The sequence below is a fragment of the Heliconius melpomene genome, chromosome 2, assembly GCF_056956725.1.
Source record: "Heliconius melpomene rosina isolate 202511_hmr_F chromosome 2, ASM5695672v1, whole genome shotgun sequence".
NCBI classification, from domain to species: Eukaryota; Metazoa; Arthropoda; class Insecta; order Lepidoptera; family Nymphalidae; genus Heliconius; species Heliconius melpomene.
Window position 1 is genome coordinate 1,822,697 of NC_140390.1, and position 19,512 is coordinate 1,842,208.

At 32.4% G+C, this 19,512-nt stretch overlaps 1 protein-coding gene across 2 annotated transcripts; it reads left to right on the forward strand.

Moving 5' to 3' along the window:
• Nucleotides 1-77: 77 nt before the first annotated feature.
• LOC146540284 (uncharacterized) lies at nt 78-13,559 on the forward strand. 2 transcript variants are annotated; one of them, XM_085198501.1, is made up of 16 exons: nt 78-268; nt 438-551; nt 626-847; nt 1,497-1,666; nt 2,667-2,760; nt 3,737-3,787; nt 4,265-4,306; nt 4,605-4,686; nt 5,040-5,121; nt 5,357-5,559; nt 5,805-6,018; nt 6,818-6,892; nt 7,205-7,412; nt 7,911-8,087; nt 8,230-8,411; nt 8,757-13,559. In XM_085198501.1, exons 2-15 carry the CDS (start codon nt 446-448, stop codon nt 8,409-8,411), a joined length of 1,908 nt encoding a protein of 635 aa, XP_085054627.1. In that variant the 5' UTR covers nt 78-268; nt 438-445; the 3' UTR covers nt 8,757-13,559. The 2 variants fall into 2 exon arrangements, with proteins under 2 accessions (XP_085054627.1, XP_085054635.1); XM_085198509.1 differs by having other exon boundaries at nt 4,268-4,306.
• The last annotated feature ends 5,953 nt before the right edge of the window (nt 13,560-19,512 follow it).

Sequence of the window (19,512 nt, forward strand, 5' to 3'; positions counted from 1 at the left end):
AAAGATAGTATAAAGATATTACAAGTACATATTACATAGTATAGTATTACCATAAAGAAAAAGTGAAAGAGGAAAAAAATACACGAACTCCGCTTCACTTGTGTTTTTTTCTAATTTTACTGTCACTAAAGTAGATTATTTAGTGCATATATTGTATGCAACAGTTATTTGAACTTAATATTGCGCTTTATTATGAACCAATACATCGTAAAGAGGGCTTCGAGTGATTCTATTAACTAAAATCAATAACAATCAGTGTCCAACAAAGGTACGCTTATGTTTGCTTTTACCGAACATATAACCTGTGTTTAGTACTAGCGTCCGGTTGGCGTCTGTCATAGTTAGCACGAAACAACTTAATTGCACTTATTTTGTTGTTAGAAAAGTGTTATGATACAACTGAGAGAAGTGATACTGAAAGTGATTTCTTGTTTTAGTGACCAAGATGAATTATGAGGCGGAAAGGGCCATGAATCAGAAACGATTACGGATGGAGGGTGAGCCGGGACACGGCGTTGTCCAAGGGAACGGATTGCCGCTCAATTATATAGGTATGTATGGTGAGATTTTTTTCGCGGGAAAAGTATACAGTGTTTTGTGATGATATTGTTATGTGTTGTTGTAGATAATGGGCACCAAATACCGTATCAGCCGTACGCCGGTGCGTACAATACTCACTATCCACCTCCGGACGCGTTCGCCGCGTATGGGCCTCCGCCCCCGGGGGGCTACGCTCCTCAAAACCTGACATATGCGCCCCCTGCGCACCAGAACTACGCGCATCATCAGACTTTCCCGCCACAACAACCATCGCAAGCACAACTTCATATGGCACAATCACATATGGGTATGTATACAAGTGTTATGCCCATTAATATTATGTAAACAAATAAATATTATGATTTTTTTTAATAGCAATATTTGTGGAGGTTATGTTGTGTATTTAATGAAATATTATTAAATGTAAAGATTTATATATGTATGATGTATATAAATATAAATTTTGTGTTAGATTTTAGATACTTACTAATAAAAATAAGTTTGTTACTTTGGTATAAGAAATTTTAATTTAGCTCTAATATTTTATGTGATAATATCATGTTTAATTAAAACACTTATTAACTTCACATGTACCAATTCATTGTAAGAAAATCTTGTAACATTATTTAAACACACTTCTTGCTATCTGATTTGCTTGAAAATATTTGCACTTCTTTTTCAATTCAATAATAATAAAAGCACAAGGTGCATTGAACTCACTGGTTATTGGTTTGATCCCCACTCGGGGAAACATTGTATTCAAAATATGGTATTAAGGTGCATGCAATATCTAGTCAACCTGACAGAAAGTGGATAACGAAAAGTTTTAACGTGAAGTGTTTTTATAAGTTATATGCATTTTCTATAAATATATATATATTTACGCATATATATATATTTTTAATTTCTTAAAAGAATTTGTAATTATTTAACCACTATATCTTAATTTATTGCAGTGCAAGGATATGGTGATGTAGGTGTACATAAAGCAGCATGGCCACCCCAACCACATCTACTACCACCATTAGATACTCAAAAACCTATAGACGTGAAACAACTCAAACCAGAAATTAAATTGGAACCCACAGACACACAGAAAAGACCGCATCCCGAAAATGATATGATGGTATGTCATAATTGTTTATAATGATACTAGTGACCTGCTTGTGAGTTTGCATGCTTGTTACAATTATTTATTTTCTCATCTGAATTACTACTTCAAGAACTTATAATTTTAAAGACAATTACATCCATAGGTTGATAGCTTAAGCCAAATTCACAATTTTGTGGCAATATTGATTTATGCAACATAACTTTTTTATTTTTGAACTAATTAAAATCAAGCAAACACTAAGGAAATTTTCCAAAACAGCAATGGAATCATTCAATTGGTTAAGTCATTTCTGAGATTAGACAAAATATATAAAAATGATTGTTTTGGTTTCTATAACATTAGTAATAATAAATTTTCACATCTATGTACAGACAGCAATGAGTTACAGTTCTATTATAAGTATAGGTAATTTTTATAGTACTTGCGGTGCAGTGCGAGAGGATGTGGCTTTAAATATAATTATTGTGGGTTCATATCTAGTCAGGGATTCCCCTGCAGTGAAATGAAATAATGTATTCAAATTATTTAATTTCACTGCTTTTGCCAGACCAAGTGTGGCCTTAAGTTCTGTCATTCAATTCAACACACAATGCTCTAAACTCTAACAAAAAGTGGACTGCTGAGTGTCTTAACACTGCATTCTCTCTGCATATAGTGCTATATGAAGGTTGATAGTTGAAGTTAAATAAAAAAATTATATATTTTTTTTCTTTCTTTCTAATATGTTCTGAGATGACTTTATTGATTCAAGTTGTAAAACTGAGGGCCAGATAATCGAATTTCTTTCTTTTTTAATAAATTATTTTAAAAACTACAAAAATCTGCACGCTGAATAAAGTCATGGATCTCAAAGTCACACATTGTTTTAATGGAGCATGGAAATGAAATTAATTTCTACATCAAAAATCCCTCGTATGGAGATCGAACCCACAACTATCGTGCTTACAGTCGTGTATCGTATTATTACGCCACAATAACATTTTATTTTTTTAAATTCTAAGTTTATTTGTAGGTGGGAGATTTGGATCAGCCTAAAATTAAAATCAAGACAGACATATTCAAGCCTGACGACTTAGCGCACCGACCGGTCATAGAGAAACCTCATGGTGAGTTCATTTTTTTTAATTATTATATATATGTTTATTATTGAGGCCAGTCGTGGCGCAGGGGCACAAAGTGTGACTGTAAAATCGACTGGTTGTGGGTTCGATCCCCACTCGAGGATATGAAGTATTTATAATAAATTTATATTTCAATTTTCTTCACTCTAGTGTCGAGGCAAAGCGTGGCATTGAGTTCCACCTCTCAACACACAATGTCTCCAGAATTCCGCGGAAAGTGGGGAACGGAGTTTCTTACCACTAGGTTCCCTCTACCTACCCTGCTGTGCGTGGGATATAGCCTGGAGCTGATTTTAATTTATATATTTATTAATAATTACATATGTATTTAATTAAAATTTGAATCGTGTTCGTTCTCTACTCGCTTACACTTATTTTTTTATTATAGCCCTTTGACTATCATACAATAATATTAATATTTTTATTAAATAGTATCCTATGTCGTTTCTAAGAATATGGGCAAAAAAATTTATGACAATCGGTAAAGTAGGTTTGAAAGCTCATGGATTATCTAACACTATGTTTCACTTAAGAAAGTCATAAAAAGTATATTACAAAAAAAACAGAGTGATCTATCTCTGATTTTGTTTCACTTGTTATTTAATAGATTGCCGAAATTTAAAAAACTGAGTTGTTTTCTTAAATTTCGGGATCTTTTTAACATTTCTGAATTTTCAATGAAAGAAAAGAAAAGTTTGAATTGAGGCCAGTCATAGCGCATCGGGCATAAGCTTGCGACTTGCGAGCTGTAAACGCAACAAGATGTGGGTTCGATTCCCTCTCGCGCAATGCTACAAGGAATGGACACAGCGTAAACTGAAAATAAAAGTATATACAGGCCGAATATTATTTGCATTTGATTCTTATTATAACTTTATTTGGAAAATTGGGAAATTAAATTATATTATTTCCTGATTTCTTTTTAACTTTTGTTTCGTAATATTTTTTGTTTATTTTCCAGATGCCACTTTAAAACCACTAGATATCGTGAAATCAGCGGAAGTGCCTAAAGGTAATTTATTTTGTTCTTTTATATACTTTTATGTTATTGTCACACTTAGATACATTAATTGGTACTTAATTCATATTAAATCTACAGCTAAATAAAGATTTAATACTATTTCTTAGCAGAGGTAAACTACTACTAAAGCTTATAATTGATTAAAAATATATCTTACTCATAAGAATAAATTAATGTTGAGTTTGGGTTCTTGGTTCATTTTTTGTTGTTTTTTTAATTAAGTTACTTTATTCTGGATTCGATACCCACTCAAGTAAATATATTTAAATTAAAATCTGCTCTGGTAGATAGAGTGCGGCGTTGAATGCCTAAAATTAGGCAGTGTGTGAGAAACTAATGTCTTAACACTAGGTTCCCTCTTCCTACCCTGCTATATGCGGGATACCGTGTGAAACTGATAAAATCTGTCAATAATATGTGTAAATTGTTATTTATGAGATTATTTTATATAGTTTCTTTTGTTTTCAGAAGATGTCCAAGCAATTCGTAGTGATACAGACAAACCTGCAGGTAATATAACAGTTATTTTTTATTTTATTTATTTTTATTTATATATTATAGCTTGATAGAGCTATATGTAGAAGTAGAGTGTTTTTATGTTAATTAATATAATGGTATAGATATTCAGTCTGTCTGCATCCTTTAGCTACCATATATTTTTTTTAAAATAATTATAAGTTTTCAATAGTTAATTCCTCTAATATTATATAAAATAACAAAGTTGGAATTGAATCCACAACCTAGGTGTTCACAATCAAATGTTCTCAACCTATAATATTGTATATTTATTTTGAAATCTTATTTAAAGAACTGGGAAAACCCGAAGGACTGACAGAACCTGGCAAAGATGTTCTTCAGAAAGATCCATCAGTTACGCCGTCAGACAAAAGGTATATGATTATGTGTATGTAAGATATTATTTATTTCTTTTCTTTAATAAGAGCTTAGTGTCTTAATTAAATATTCTTGGCCACTGAACTGTTGCAATTTTTTTTGTTTGTTATTCAACTTTTAACTTCTTACTGGCGTGGGGCAGTTGTGGGTTCGATTTGCAGTTCTGCAACTCAACACTTTCGACGTCTTAATAATGGATAATGCGGGGAGAACGACGTGTTTTAACACTCCACTTATTAAGTGGGCATCAAATCTATAACCGTTGCGTTTACGGTCAGACACTGCCACACTGCCCCACGATTTCTTGAAATTTATATTCTTTTACCAAAAGAAATGTTTTTATATACAGTGAAGAAGATAGAAAACCATTCAGTAGTCCAGAAGGTGCCAAACCTGGTATGACTCCAGGGAAAATAACGCCGGGATTAGAGGTACTAGTTTTTTTTTTGTTTAAGTAATTTTTGATTGACTTAAAAGTAAAAAAAACCCGCAATGAAGTCTGCACAGTTTTGCGCAAATACGCCCTGTACTGTTTGTCACAATTCACAGTTAACCTTCCTTATTTACAATTTGTATGTCATGTTATACACAATACTTATTTGCATTTGAACATAACGTCGCAATTTAAACATTTTTATTATATAAAATGTAATTAAATAATTACAGCCAAAAAAACGCGGCCGGCCCAAAGGCTCCACGAACAAGCCCAAGCCTCCAGGTACCCCCCCGCGGGCCTCTGCTCCCGGCGCGCCCCGCGGGCCTCCTCCTGGTGCCCCGCGTCCCTCCCCCGTAGGCAGGCCGCGCGCTCCTGGGTACCAGTATGCGATACGACCCTTCAGAAAGGACTTTTCCGGGATACAGTTTAGAAGGTAAGGTCCCAAAGGCTCCACAAAAAAGCTGAGGCCCCCCGACACTCCCCGCTCCTCTCCCATAGGCGGGCCGCGGGGATATTACGGCCGTTCAGGAAAGTATCGTTCATTGTTTTTGAAAGATTGTAGAAGTTCCAAAGCCTCTATGAACAAGCCTCCCCCTTGTCTTCTTACAACCTAAAACAGTGATTTTAATTTTCTCTCTGTTGTCTCTCTTTATTCTATCTCTATGTTCATTCACACAGGCGTTGGAGCGACGACTGCCTCGACTCGTCCCACATCCCCAATGAAGTGTACTTCGGCGACGTGCCGGTACCTCTCTCCGTTCTCCACAACTATTACGACGCGCACGCAGAGAGAGAGAGGCTCGCGGCGCAGGCGGCGCATATCGCCGCGCAAAAGGCCGCAGCTGCGAAACTGGGCGCTGTTAAGCGTGGTGTAGGATTGTTGTCCAATGAGGTCAGTCTTGGACTACTACACAATTATTTATTTACTAACCTGGATTACTAACGTGTTTTAATAACATTATCTATTTGAAGACAATATCTATACATTCATTCAATTCAATTTAATAAAACTATTTTTTTACAGTATTTTACATAACACTTTTATTGATGATTTATGAACCATTTGACACAAAACCAAATTCTACTAAAAATGCAATAATAAAAACAGCAATTAAATCGATTTAACCGTTTCTGAGATTAGAGTGCACAGACAAACTGTCTGCTATTTTTAAAATCATTGTTTTGGGTTCTATTACATTTTTAAATGCCTCTAATAACATTTGCTTTCATGTATAGACACCAATCAGTTAAGATTTCATTAAAAGTATGAAAAATATGTGATATTATAATGAATATTGATCCATTGGAAATCTTACTATTAAGGTGTACAATAATTAATATACAAATTGTTATTACTCAAAACATATAGTACACATCTATTAAAAGAACAACTGCAAAAAAAATATGTGAGAGTAAAATACAAATTCATATGGAAATAATAAAAATATTCATTTTTTTAATTAATAGCATTTTCTCATGCCAATTCATTATTTTTAAGAATAATCGTCTTCCTATAGCATAAGCAAGCTATTAACTGGCGTAGAGCGTAAGAATTTTTCGTAATTCGGTAAGAACGTATGGCTTAGTGGTTAGAGCGCTAACACGGACAACAAGAGCCACGAGTTCAAATCCCGCTATGTAAAAAAAAAAAATTCGAAACATATTTTACTAATAAAATTATCAATTTGTAGGTAACAACAGTGGACTCTTCATCATCAGATGATTCGTCAGGGTCTGATGAAAGTGGGTCAGAAGAAAGTGATGACGTAAGTTTCTTATTTATTAAAGGAGGTTTTATTAGTACAGATGTATAATTTAAGGCGGTGGTTGTGGGGTCCGATTCCCATGAGGAGGAATGAGTTATTATATTTCTCCCCATAAGATGAATTCTGACGTTGGGCCCTTCCACGTAACATAAAATATCTCAAATTGATGAGGAAAACAGAAAATAGAGAAAAAGAAATATAAAAGTTTGAATAGAAATATCTATAATATATTTTGTACATTTTCAATTTTTTATGTGTGAATATTAAACATTAAAAAAATATATCTTTATTATGTAATAATCATATCCATAGGACATGCCCCTCAAAAGAGGGCCTGGTCGGCCGAAGGGCTCTAAGAACAGCACGAGCCCGAAGGCCCCCGGCGCCGGTGGGGGCCCAGGCAGCGGGCGCCGCGGCAGGCCCCCGGTGCCCCCCGAGCTTCGGCAGCCGGGGGTCACTGACATGAAGAAGTTCTGTAAGGCTGCCGGCATACGATTTGATTATAAGAAACTTGTTGAAGGTTAGTGTTTATATTACTTTATCATTTTTAACCAATGTATAACGAACTTGTTGAAAATATTTTACCAATGTTATAATTTTCTTCAGACTTTCGTTTTTGAGTTGTTGTTTTACCACTTATCATTTTCCCATAAGTTGTTTTTCTTATTTATATTATAGTCGTTTTTAACTGCGGTTTCGCTCACGTGGTAAAGTAATATCTAAGAGTTGTGTATATGTTATAGGACAATCATTTTATTGATTGTGAAATGATAGTATCATACATTTGTTTGGATATAAATATCTGATATTTATGAAGATTATATTATGTCTTCAGTATTAAATATGTTAACTTAAAAGAATACCGTAATTTCTTGCATTGATTTTATTTGTTCTTCTTCCTCCTGGCGTTAATCTCGACGTATGTTACCAGGGTCTGCCTTCCTACTCAACCTACTCCACTTTGCACGACCTGCAACATGCATTTTTTTATAACTTTTTAAATATTTTTTTTCATCAGGATGCACGAAAAACAAGGAGCGTGTAGCCAAAATGGTAGAACTGCTAGTCGCGGCGGGATTAGAAGGGAAACCCACTATAGAGAAGTGTAAAGCGCTGAAACAAGCTAAAATGGACAAGAAGGAACAAGAGAAATTGGCCAAGAAAGAGGCTAAGGCCAAACATAAAGAGAGTGAAGGTTGATTTTTTTGTTATTTATTATATTAAGATTTCTTTTAGACATAGATTATTGTGTGTACTTCCTGAATTGGGCGTAAAGTGGGTCTATGTGAACGTAGTGTAAACACTATGCAGTACTAACATAAGTGGTGTGGTTACAGACGGGGCGGAGTCCGACACAGGAGGCTCAGGGGCCCCCCGCCGGATGACGCGCGGCGCGACCGGCGTTAAGCCCCGCCAGCGCATCGTGATCTCGTCGGACGAGGAGGACGGCACGCCGGCCGCGCGCCGCACGCTGTCCAAGCTGCGGTGCAGCGTTAATGATGATACTGACTCAGATTAGGTGGGGGTTTGTGGTTATTTTACGGTTTTTTTAGTTAAAGGAAATAATGGAACCCTTATAGAATTACTTTGGCTTCGTTTGTCTGTCAAGACCATTATCTGAATAGGTTATGGTTTGTTTTATTTTTATTTTACGCTCTTTTCTTTGGTCTATATAGTGCCTGTTCTTTTTAAATTTTCAATTGATTTTTTGATTATTTTCCCTGAGAGAGAGACAGAAATTCGACTGAAAGTAGTTTCAAATTTGTCTCAAAAGCCTTAACACTAGTTTTCGTAGCGTAGCTTAGCCACGCAGGATGCAGCGTTATGCTCAAAAATATATAAATAGCTGTTCTTTTTTTTACAGATCGTCCCTTTCCCAAGGCTCCCTAGAAAGTGCTTCGATGGGGGTTCAGTAGAAACATAGAGTTAGCAAGCGGAAGCTTGGATTCCTACTAATATTAGGTCATTCAAAATTATTATACTAATTAAAGAAAACAAGGCCAGAAAAACAATTTTAGAAACCACCTAGCTGTATTTATTATATAGCGTTAATATATAATATTATTATTTTTTATCTATATTGTTAGAGTTGTATAGTACGGTCGACGAGTCGTGGCCCCTAAAGTTAACTGTAGATGCTGCGCATTTGATTTTAGAATTTCGTTTACTTTTGATTATTTTCTTCCTTAGTAAATATTCCGCCAATGTTCAGAAAATCTAACTTTATAACGGCCGTGACTTGTCGAACGTACTATATATATGGGAGTTTACGTCGATTTTTTTTTCTTCGAACGCGACGGCAGCTTATTGTAGATGCGAGATTTCCTTTTATGCAGCTGTTAGTGTCAAGTGTCAAAAAATTGGTGGATTAGTTTTGCATATATAATTTTCCATAATTGAAGTTGAATCTTGAATTTTTTTTCTCGACGTTTCCATAATAACACATTTTGAATAAACAGTAAAAAACCGATTATCTGGACTTACGAATAATTGTGATTAAGCAGATAAACGAATATCCGGATAATTGTATGTAGGAAGAAAAGGTTAGATAATATACCGGACCTAAATAGTCAAATAAAATATATATAAAGAGAAAAATACGTTTGTATATATTTTATTAAATATATATTAATGTCACGTTTTTAATTTGTGTTTCAATCAAACATCACGTATACAAGGTTGATAGTCCGGATATTCCCGAATCTGTAAAACTGACAACCGGATAATCGAATCTCCACTACAACGGTTGCCTTTTACACTGACAGTTTTATTGTATCATTGATATTTTATACATAACAATGCTTATATTGAATAGATTAAATATCTTTCATAATAGCCATAATGTATAGTTGGTGTGTTTTGCGGAGTTAAATTACGCAAAATTTCGCGATTCTGATCGCGTTTTAGCGACATTTTTTAATGATGGCGGCCGTTACAATAGTAGTATGGTTAAAATATCAATGGAAATTAAAAATTATATTTATTGAGGAGTAGTTAGATGGAGGGTTATAATAGGGATTGTAAAATCCTATAGTAAGCTGACTATATACTGGATACTTTTTACATGTGAATAAGTATCTTTTTATACTCTGTGAATTGAATTCTTTTTTTTATTAAAATATATATTTACATCATTCTTATAGTTAGTTATTGTGCTGTCGATTTATTTATTTCTACAGAAATTTTAAATCTAAATTTATTTTATTATTATTTTTTTCGCTTTTTTGTGCTGTCAGTTACAGACAGTAGACATTAAAATAATGATTAAGTTAAATATCACTAACATATGCATATATTGTAATATTAATACAATTTATAAGCTGATATATTTTTCATATAACAAGTTTAATTATAAGTTTGAAAATGCATTTGTTATCTTTAAGTCCACTGAGTTCATTTTAAAAAAATCACTTCGAATAACGTTTTTAATTTAGTTTTCACTTTTTGACATTTTATTTACTTTAAATACGCTTTTATAAGTCTAAAATGAGTTTCATAATTTAAATTGAACCCACTACTTACTATTCAATTTTATAGCATGATTCTATTTTTGAAATAGGATGACCTTGCCAGGATGACCAACATAAAATAAAAAAGATAACTTTTTTTTTAATATGTTGAATGCAATTTACGCATAACAACTCAAATTATCAAGTTATAGCTTAACGTTTTTAAATATTTGGCTGAATGTCAAGCAACGTTTGCCAAAAAAATTTTTATGGTTGACATTTTTATTAAAAAAAACGACGTGTAATGTATCCCGTGTACAGTCAACGTTAGTTACGAACATATGTAGGAAGAAATCCTCGCTCATTTTTATATATATTATAATATAAAATATATTTGTAGTGTAAACTCTATATAACGAAACTTGAGGAACTGAATCACAGTAAAAATATACTATCGAATTTAGAACATTTTTATTTTAAAGTTAATTAAAAAAACCATATTGTCTTTGTTATCAATGAAGAGCAAATTTTATGAATTTGAAACTAATATTAAATTCAAATAAATATATGCTACTTTTTATATTTATCGGAGTGCAATCAAAATGTAAACTAAAATACAATTTATATAGTATTTTCGGTAACAGTAAAGTTGTTTTGGTAATTATTATCAAAGTTGAATGATGTTGAAGCTTTAGGGACTTAGACAACTTCACTTCTTTATGAAATTTTGTGTTGTTATATAGAATTTACACTATATTTATATATATAATATTATGTAATCGTAGAATGCTTAAGGCATGACTTTCATTTGTGCCTGTACAATAATTACAATGTATAAGTGTGTGTGCATTTAATTTTGTAGCGAAATGTATGAATTTTATATATGAGCAAATAAAGTAATCTCTGTTTAAATCGGAAAATGAATTTAGCATGTTTTTGGAAATGGTGTAAAAAAATTAAGATAGCGGGACTCGAACCCATGCCTTTCATTTACTGTTTAGGCGCTCTGATCACTAAGTCATAAGTTCATGTCAAGCGACATCGAAATTCTTACACGTGCGCGACTGTTTAAAAAATATTGTAATAGTTTTTTTGTATAACTGTTTATTTTAAAAAATATGAATATTACTATATTTGCTTTTATTTGATTCATTACAAGTATGTTGGTGGTGTGTGCAAGTTGATTAATTGATTGGTTTCGAGCGGCCATTTCTGTTATTTTTTTCGTTCAGTCAAAATTAAGACAAAATATATATTTTTATTACGGCTTTTATTATAATTCATTAATATATTTTTGAAAAATATAATTTAATATAAAACATTCAAAATGTGACAAAATTAAATTTAGACGGTAGCTATAGATAGAATTTTCTCCTTGTCACGTTTGAATTTTTTTAAAACAAAATATCAATAAAACAGTCAATTTATCAACCCAACCACTCAATATTAGCATGTTGGTATATATATGAGTGGAAATAAAATATACTTAGATATAGGAAAGAGTAAAAATATTAGTGACTATAAAACGGTAACACCAATAACTTGAATTAGTAACTTTTTTTAAAAAACCGTTGTATATATAACGTAATATAATTATATGATATGAGAAAGAAATCAATCTAAATGTGTGTGTACTTTATTTTTGTACAGAAACGAGAGTAGGCTTTGTATATAGGCACCTAAACGAGTGAATGGAAATTTATAGTGAATGAACCATTATATAACCGATTTTGTAAGAATATTCCGGCAATTATACACTCGTCGCTTATTTTCTTATTATGTAGTTTTTTTTAATATTATTTGAGCCATAATATGTGTTTTTTGCTTTACCTGTATGGTAGTCCAAGATGGCATCGTTAATTTTTTCATATTAGATATATTATTGTAATATAGTAACTGAATAATGCTTCCATATATATATATATTATATAAGAGTATAGACAAAAGTTGTTTTCTTTACCTGCCGTATTGATAAAAATATGATATTAATGTATGTTATGTATTTATAATTAAAATTATAAATATGTATTTTGAAAATAAACAAAAATGTATACAAAACAGTGACGCCATCTTGGAAGATTAAATGACATATTATTTCATTTATAAAACATATATAAGTTTCATACAAATTAATGTTTTTTTTATATACACATTATGTTGTGATTATTGTGATAGTACGAAATTCGAATCTCAAATGTTTCGAGTTTAGAGACGCGGTAGCAGCTTCATTTCTGCAAAAATAAATAAAATATATTTATTTGATTTTTTTAATTTTAAAATAAAGAAACAATAATGTTAATAGTTTTAAACATTTAGACATCGGTGTGCCACCTTTTATTTTTGAAATAAAAAAAAAAACTTTTTAAATTCTTATTTATGTAACGTTATTTTTGTTTTTAAATCACAGTTTTAAATTAAGTAAAAGAGAAGAAGAACGCACAAACGATTTTTAAATGAAAAAAAGCCTTTTTGCTGTTTTTAAGATGCATATTTATGTTTCGAAAATAAAATGTAACTTTTAAGTGTCAACTTTTACAAAATCATGTAGTTTTTTAAAGAGTACTATTTTTTTAATTCGTTCATTCATTCATTGAAATTATATTTATTGTTTACTTACAAGGTGTCACCATGCAATAAATCTCCAACTTCTCAAAATAATTTAATATTTTTTTACTCACTAATTTCATAACAAAAATTGATATTATTATTATTGTTAAAAAAATTACAGATATTACTAGGCTTGTCGATTCTATTATTTGTTTTTTTTGTTCGTTGCTGGTGACGTCACTCATGCTAAAATTCAAAAAAGTCCGTTTATTTAATGACTAGTTAAAAAAGAAAATAGACATATTATATTTAAATAGATACGACAACAATATCATAAAATACTATTATTATTATATAGATATAGAAAGAATAAATATAAATAAAAATACCTTGTAAATATTAATTAAGTTTAATAATTAAGATGGCGAATATAATAATACGTATATATTATTATGTAAGATATTTAGAAAACGTGTTTTTACCAGTTTAGGTGGTGACCACTGTAACTCGGCCTGTTTATGACTTTTTTTTTTGGAAAAACATCGGTGCCTTTTTATAGTGGTCGAAGTTTGATTAGTCAACTTATTATTATTATTATAGGTATATTATTATTTTAAATATTATTATTATGATTATAATAGTATGTATAAGAAAAGATGCTATTCACCGATTGTGTTGTGTTTTCTTTCTTTTTGTTTTTTTTTGTACCCTTTGTTGGCGTTTTTTGGGATTTTTTTTTACGCTCCATGCCCATTTATGGAATCGTAAATATTGAGTTAAAAAAAAAAGAAATATCTGGCAAGAAGAATCTACTGAGTTTTTAATGTAAATTTAGTATTTTTTGCCTAGAAATAGGTACCCTTTTAAAATATATTTAAGAAAATATCTTTTAATTTTTAGGTAAGTATATGACCAAATCGAAGAATGTCAAATATTTTTATTGATTTGAGTTTAGTATTTTTTAACAAAATAGCAAGTATGAAACGGCCATAAGTGTGTTGTCCAAGCGAAGCCGCGAGCGGAGCACTAGTATTAATACACACATCACTTGATAAGATTTCCATCAGACATGACATCACATTATATATTTCTTCAGCTGTTTCAACAGTATTGTAAAGTTTAATTTATTATTTTATGTGCAGGCTTAATGAAACTATCAAAAGAAGAATTCAGCTGAGAATATTAATTATACATGGTACCATTAATTTGTTCAGTTATTTTTAAAAGTTACAATTTGACATATATTTAAAAAAAGAAAAATAAAGAACCTACCCCATCAGTGGTTGAAATCAAACATACAACTATTGCGTGTACACGTTTGGTCAAATACTGCACTGCTGCGATTGCCACAATTGGCCATTTCCTCAAATTATACTTATAAAATATGAATTAACGCTGTATCCCGCATACAGAGGGAGGCAGAGGGAACCTAATGTTAAAAAACTCCGTTTTCCACTTAACGAATTCTTGAGGCATTGCGTATTGAGTGGCAGAATTCAACGCCACGCTTGTCCTCGACACTAGAGCGAAGAAATGGAAATATATAAACCAGTAGCGTGTACACTAACAATTGTGCCATGAATGATAGTTTTTGGTTTGAGATAAGATATTAAGCTCTTTTCCTATAAACATAAATACTAAGTGATGATTAAGCCTGCTTTTTAACCATCTCTTGAATATTTATTTATCTATAGAGAAAACCCCTTTCGAGTAGTTTGTTAAAAGTAAAATGAATAATACAGGAATTTACTATTATTGTTATTTCAGTGATATCTTTCAAGTACCTATTTTGTACTAATTGATTAAAATTGTAATATAATTATATTTTCATTTGGTATTGTTCATTTAATTTTAAATGATTTTTGATTTATTCAATTCAATTTTATAGTTAAAAAATTATTAAAAATGTGATCCTTTAAATAAATCTACTTTAAGATCAATTCAATTCGACACACAATAAAACACTTGTTGTTTAAAACAAACATTAACGATGTCGTATTTTTTCAGCTTCCCGATGTATCCCGCATGTAGCAGGGTTGAGAGGTGGAGCCTAGTGTTAAGATACTGCGTTCCTCACGCATCTCTGGATTCTGGAGGCATTGCGTGTAATTTTAGGTTATTATAAAAAACGGCAGCCTGCTTTAGAAAAAGCTATTGTTATTTAATGAAAATATGTGAAGTTTCATACGTAGGTAAAATGAAAAAATTGAAAAAAATATGTATTAATTTTTTTCAATTTTTTCATTTTCACGCACAAAGTCGGGTAGGCAGAGGGAACCTAGTGTTATTAAGACACTTCCTTTCCCCACTATCAGCTAAATTCTGGAGGCATTGCGAGTGGCGACAATGATCGCCGCGCGAAGAAATGAAAATATTTAATATTTAACTTCTTCGAGTGGGTATCGAACCCCCAACCTGTCACGCTTACAGTCACACGCTTGTGCCACTGCGCCACGTCTGGCCTCATGATTAAAAGGGTACGATATCTAATATTTAAAAATGTTATATAAAAATTTAAAACATTATATGAGTTTACCTGTTAAAATGGGAAACTACGAAACTACCAAATCTATAACGTCCACAAGGAAAAAATATTTGTCAATATTATTTATTATATAGGTAATGTGGTAACACTAACTAAATGTACTAATTTGGAACAAACAGATAAACAAATAAAATAAATAAATTATATATATATACATAATTTACTGGGTTATTACATTGTGAATAACTGAAGTGGTAATGACAGTTTTACATTTTATATTTTTTGAGGAAAACGGTGGAGTGTTTCGGAAAATTTTGGTCGATTGTTGTTGTGACAAATTATTATAGTTTCTGTTTAAAGACAAGAGCGTATCTAGAGAGGGGGGGAGTTTAGGGGAGACTGACCTCCAGTTGTTTGGAGTTATAAGTATTTTATGTAGGTACCTATACAAGAATCGTGGTTTAGGTGGGCCTTGACGCAGATGCCCAGCGTGCGTGCTTTGTGGGTTCGATTCCCACTCGAGGGAATGGAAAATTTAATATTCTCGGTCTAGTAATGTGTGGTGTTGATTTCCACCACTTAAAACGCAATGTCACCAGAATTCAGCGGAGAGTGGGAAACGGAAATAACTTAGTGGGAACGGAGTGTCTGAACACTAGGTTCACAAGTTCCCTCTGCCCTGCTATGTGCGGGAAACAAAGTTAAGCTAAAAAATGTGTAGAGTTTTATGGGTATTTACAGTTGCATTACTTATCTTTTTTAATGTTTACCTAATTCAAAATAAAGAGTTTAGTAACTTTACATTTAACACAAATATGCCAAACTTTCTTGATTGTAGCTTTAAACTAATCTTGTCAACAAGATGTACAAATATAGGTAACTAGCGGACGCGCGCAGCTTCGCTTGCTTATTTAGGGGTGAATTGTAGAATACTATGAAACACATGTTCAATTAAATATTTTTAAGAGTAAATTTCAAATTTTATAAAACTCGGTGCAGATATAAACAAATTTCCATGCACACTTTCATCTCTTATTTCACCCCTTTAGGGTTAAAATTTTTCAAAATCCCTTCTTAGTGGATGTCCAGATTACGAAAGTAAACTTTTGTCCAAATTTCACGTTTCTACCATGAGCGGTTACGGCTGTGCGTGCGTCTTACCTCAGTCAGTGAGGACAAGTCCTTTTATATATATAGATAGTATGTAATAGGCAATAGTAAAACCTAATGGTTGTGTTTGATTCTCGTTTTTGTCTACTAATATTTTCTTGACTATAGTTTCAAAATACTTTTGTAAATTAAATCCGTTACAAAAGGCAAATAACACAATTGTCCTCAAATTCCAAAAATCACTGACCCATTTTAATGAAAATAATATGAAATATTAAATATTTATTATCATTGTTAACTGAAAAATAAATATTGAAAACAATAAGGCACTTACTTTTAAGCCAGAAGCACTTTACTATATAAGTTACCTCATAGGTCTTTTTTACGTAAAGGCCGCTCTTGGATCAACGCCAAATCGAAACTACAATCGATAATACTGCATGCAAAGTGATATTCGATAGATATAGTTCGATAATAAACAGTTTATTTTTTTCAAAATAAATAAAAAATTCAGCTTCACGCTGTATCCCGCACACAGCAGGGTAGGTAAAGGGACCCTCTTGTTAAGACTCCGTTCCCCACTTTCTGTCAAATTCTGGAGGCATTGCGTGTTGAGTGGCAGAACTCAACGCCGCGCTTGGCCTCGACACCAGAGCGAAGAAATGGAAATATAAACGTAAATAAATATTTCACTTCCTCGAGTGGGGATCGAACCCACAACTGTCGCGTTACAGTCACATCCCTGTGCCGCTGCGTCACGACGGCCTCAATCTTGTAATTTATTTTTCAAAAATAGAAGAAAAGTTATTTAAAAAAAAAATGTTTCACGGTTTATCCCGTTCCATTGCAGGGCAGGCTAAGTGTACCTAATTTCAACTGTTTAAGACACTCGGTTCCCACTTTTTCGACTAATTTTCAAGACATAGCGAAATGTGTAGCGAAACTAAACGCCTTGGATTATCTTGTTACCAGAGCGAGATAGTGTTGCAAATTTTTGTAACTTACATATATTTATTGATAGATAGATTCGAGAGCTACTTAAATGAATTCATCAAAGAACTGGCCACTTCCGTTCTCCACTTTCCGACGGAATTCAACGCCGTGCTTTGCCTCGCTACCAGAGCGAGGAAATGAAAATATTAAATATTTCATTTCCTCGAGTGGGAATCGAACTCACAACGTCTGGGTATCTGTTATTTATTTTATTCCATATTATGAAATAAATGACAATTTTTCACTTGAAAAATCAATGTCTCACAATAATATGTAATACTAATCCATCCATTAAATCGACTTTTGCAGTCATTATACAAGTTACTTTATATTTCCATTATTTATATAACATTCTTCTGTCAGTCTTACTCAGAGACGTCTATTAGCGTTTATCTTCCATTAAATCAAAGTAAATATTACACGTGTATTAACTTAACGTCAATTAAACTTTAATTGAAATCTCTGAGAGCGATTATATTGTCTGTAATACAATGTTAGTGTAATTTTCAGTTTTTTATGGTTAAAGAGTTGATGTCTTCACAAAGTTGTGTCGGTTTCAAGGTGAAAAAGTCTCGTGATTCTTATATAATGAATGTATTACCTAGACTTAGGTACTCTAGTGCAGCCTGTAGTTAAATTTTAAGACGCTGTTTTAGAATCTAATATATTTCAGCGATCACGGTCTGGTTAAATCTAGCGCGGCGTTGAGTTACGCCTTTTCATGTTCTCATACTAGCTCTGGTTGCGCGGAATGTAGTTGCTATGTAGATTTAGACAAGAGGTACTCTGTTATTTCGCGCTGTCTTTCTTCGGTAATTCCACAAGAGTTGAGAGAAAGAGAAATAAGATTCATGTCATATATTTATTATTATTTTTTTTAGCTTCAGCTGTATCTTGGCTGTATCTGGCACATAGCTATCGTCTCTCATTCTCTCGACGTGTCAAATTACTGAACACGTTTTTCTTTCCCACAGATTTGTTCAGTTTTGTAAATCATTTTGGATTTACTTTCGTATTGTAGAAAATACCGGTCAAGTGCGAGTCGGAACGCCCACCGAGGGTCCGTATCAATTTTAGGACAATACAGAAGTAAAACTTATGAAAGTTGACAATCTTAAGTTTGCACATTGAACTACAATTATAAGTTTGTAATAACTGTTATCTATAATATATAAGCATGTTTTCATTTTTTTTTCTTTTATTTATATTGTAATTTCTCACAGTAAGCAGAAGTAATGATGATAACGCGGCGATATTCAAATAAAATACAGCAAAAACTATGCATAAAATCTTTTGACTACATTAACCGTAGAATATTTGATATCAATTTCAGCTTGCTAGGTCATAGGTACCTCAACGCTATCTCGAGATCTCGACAGCCATACAAAAAAATTATACTAGGTATAAAGGTTTCGTTTTCCCTATTGTAGTACGGAACCCTAAAAACACTATCAAATGACACATACGTCTTACCAGTATATAGTATGTCCTGCAGTTGCACATTTCCCACTACGCCAGCATTACGTAGCATTTTCTTATTAACTTCCTTGAACTCGAGATAATACCTAGTACCTACATATGTGATGCAATAATAATAATTGCATAGATATATGTAATGAGTAAGCTTGTCAACTATCAATTAAGATGCAAAATTTTTTTTTAGCATCACCCTGTATTCTCACACAGCAGGATAACCAGAGGGAACCTAGTGTTACGAAACAGCGTTCCACTCTTTACGCCAAATTTTTCGGGGCATTATGTGATAAATGGCAGGAGTGAACTCAACACCTGACTTTTTGCCTTGATGCCAGAGCGAAGAAATAAAAATATTAATAATGAATTTATTCCCTCGATTGGGGATCGAAACCACAACCGTTGCGTGACAGTCACACCTTTGTTCCCCTCGCCACAATGGCCTCTTAGTTAGTTTTATATTTACTATCTAAAGTTTTTGTTCACTTTTCGTTTATACTATATGAATATTGTAAAATAATTCGTTTAATTTCATTCATTTTTCATTTATGCAGCGGCAAGCA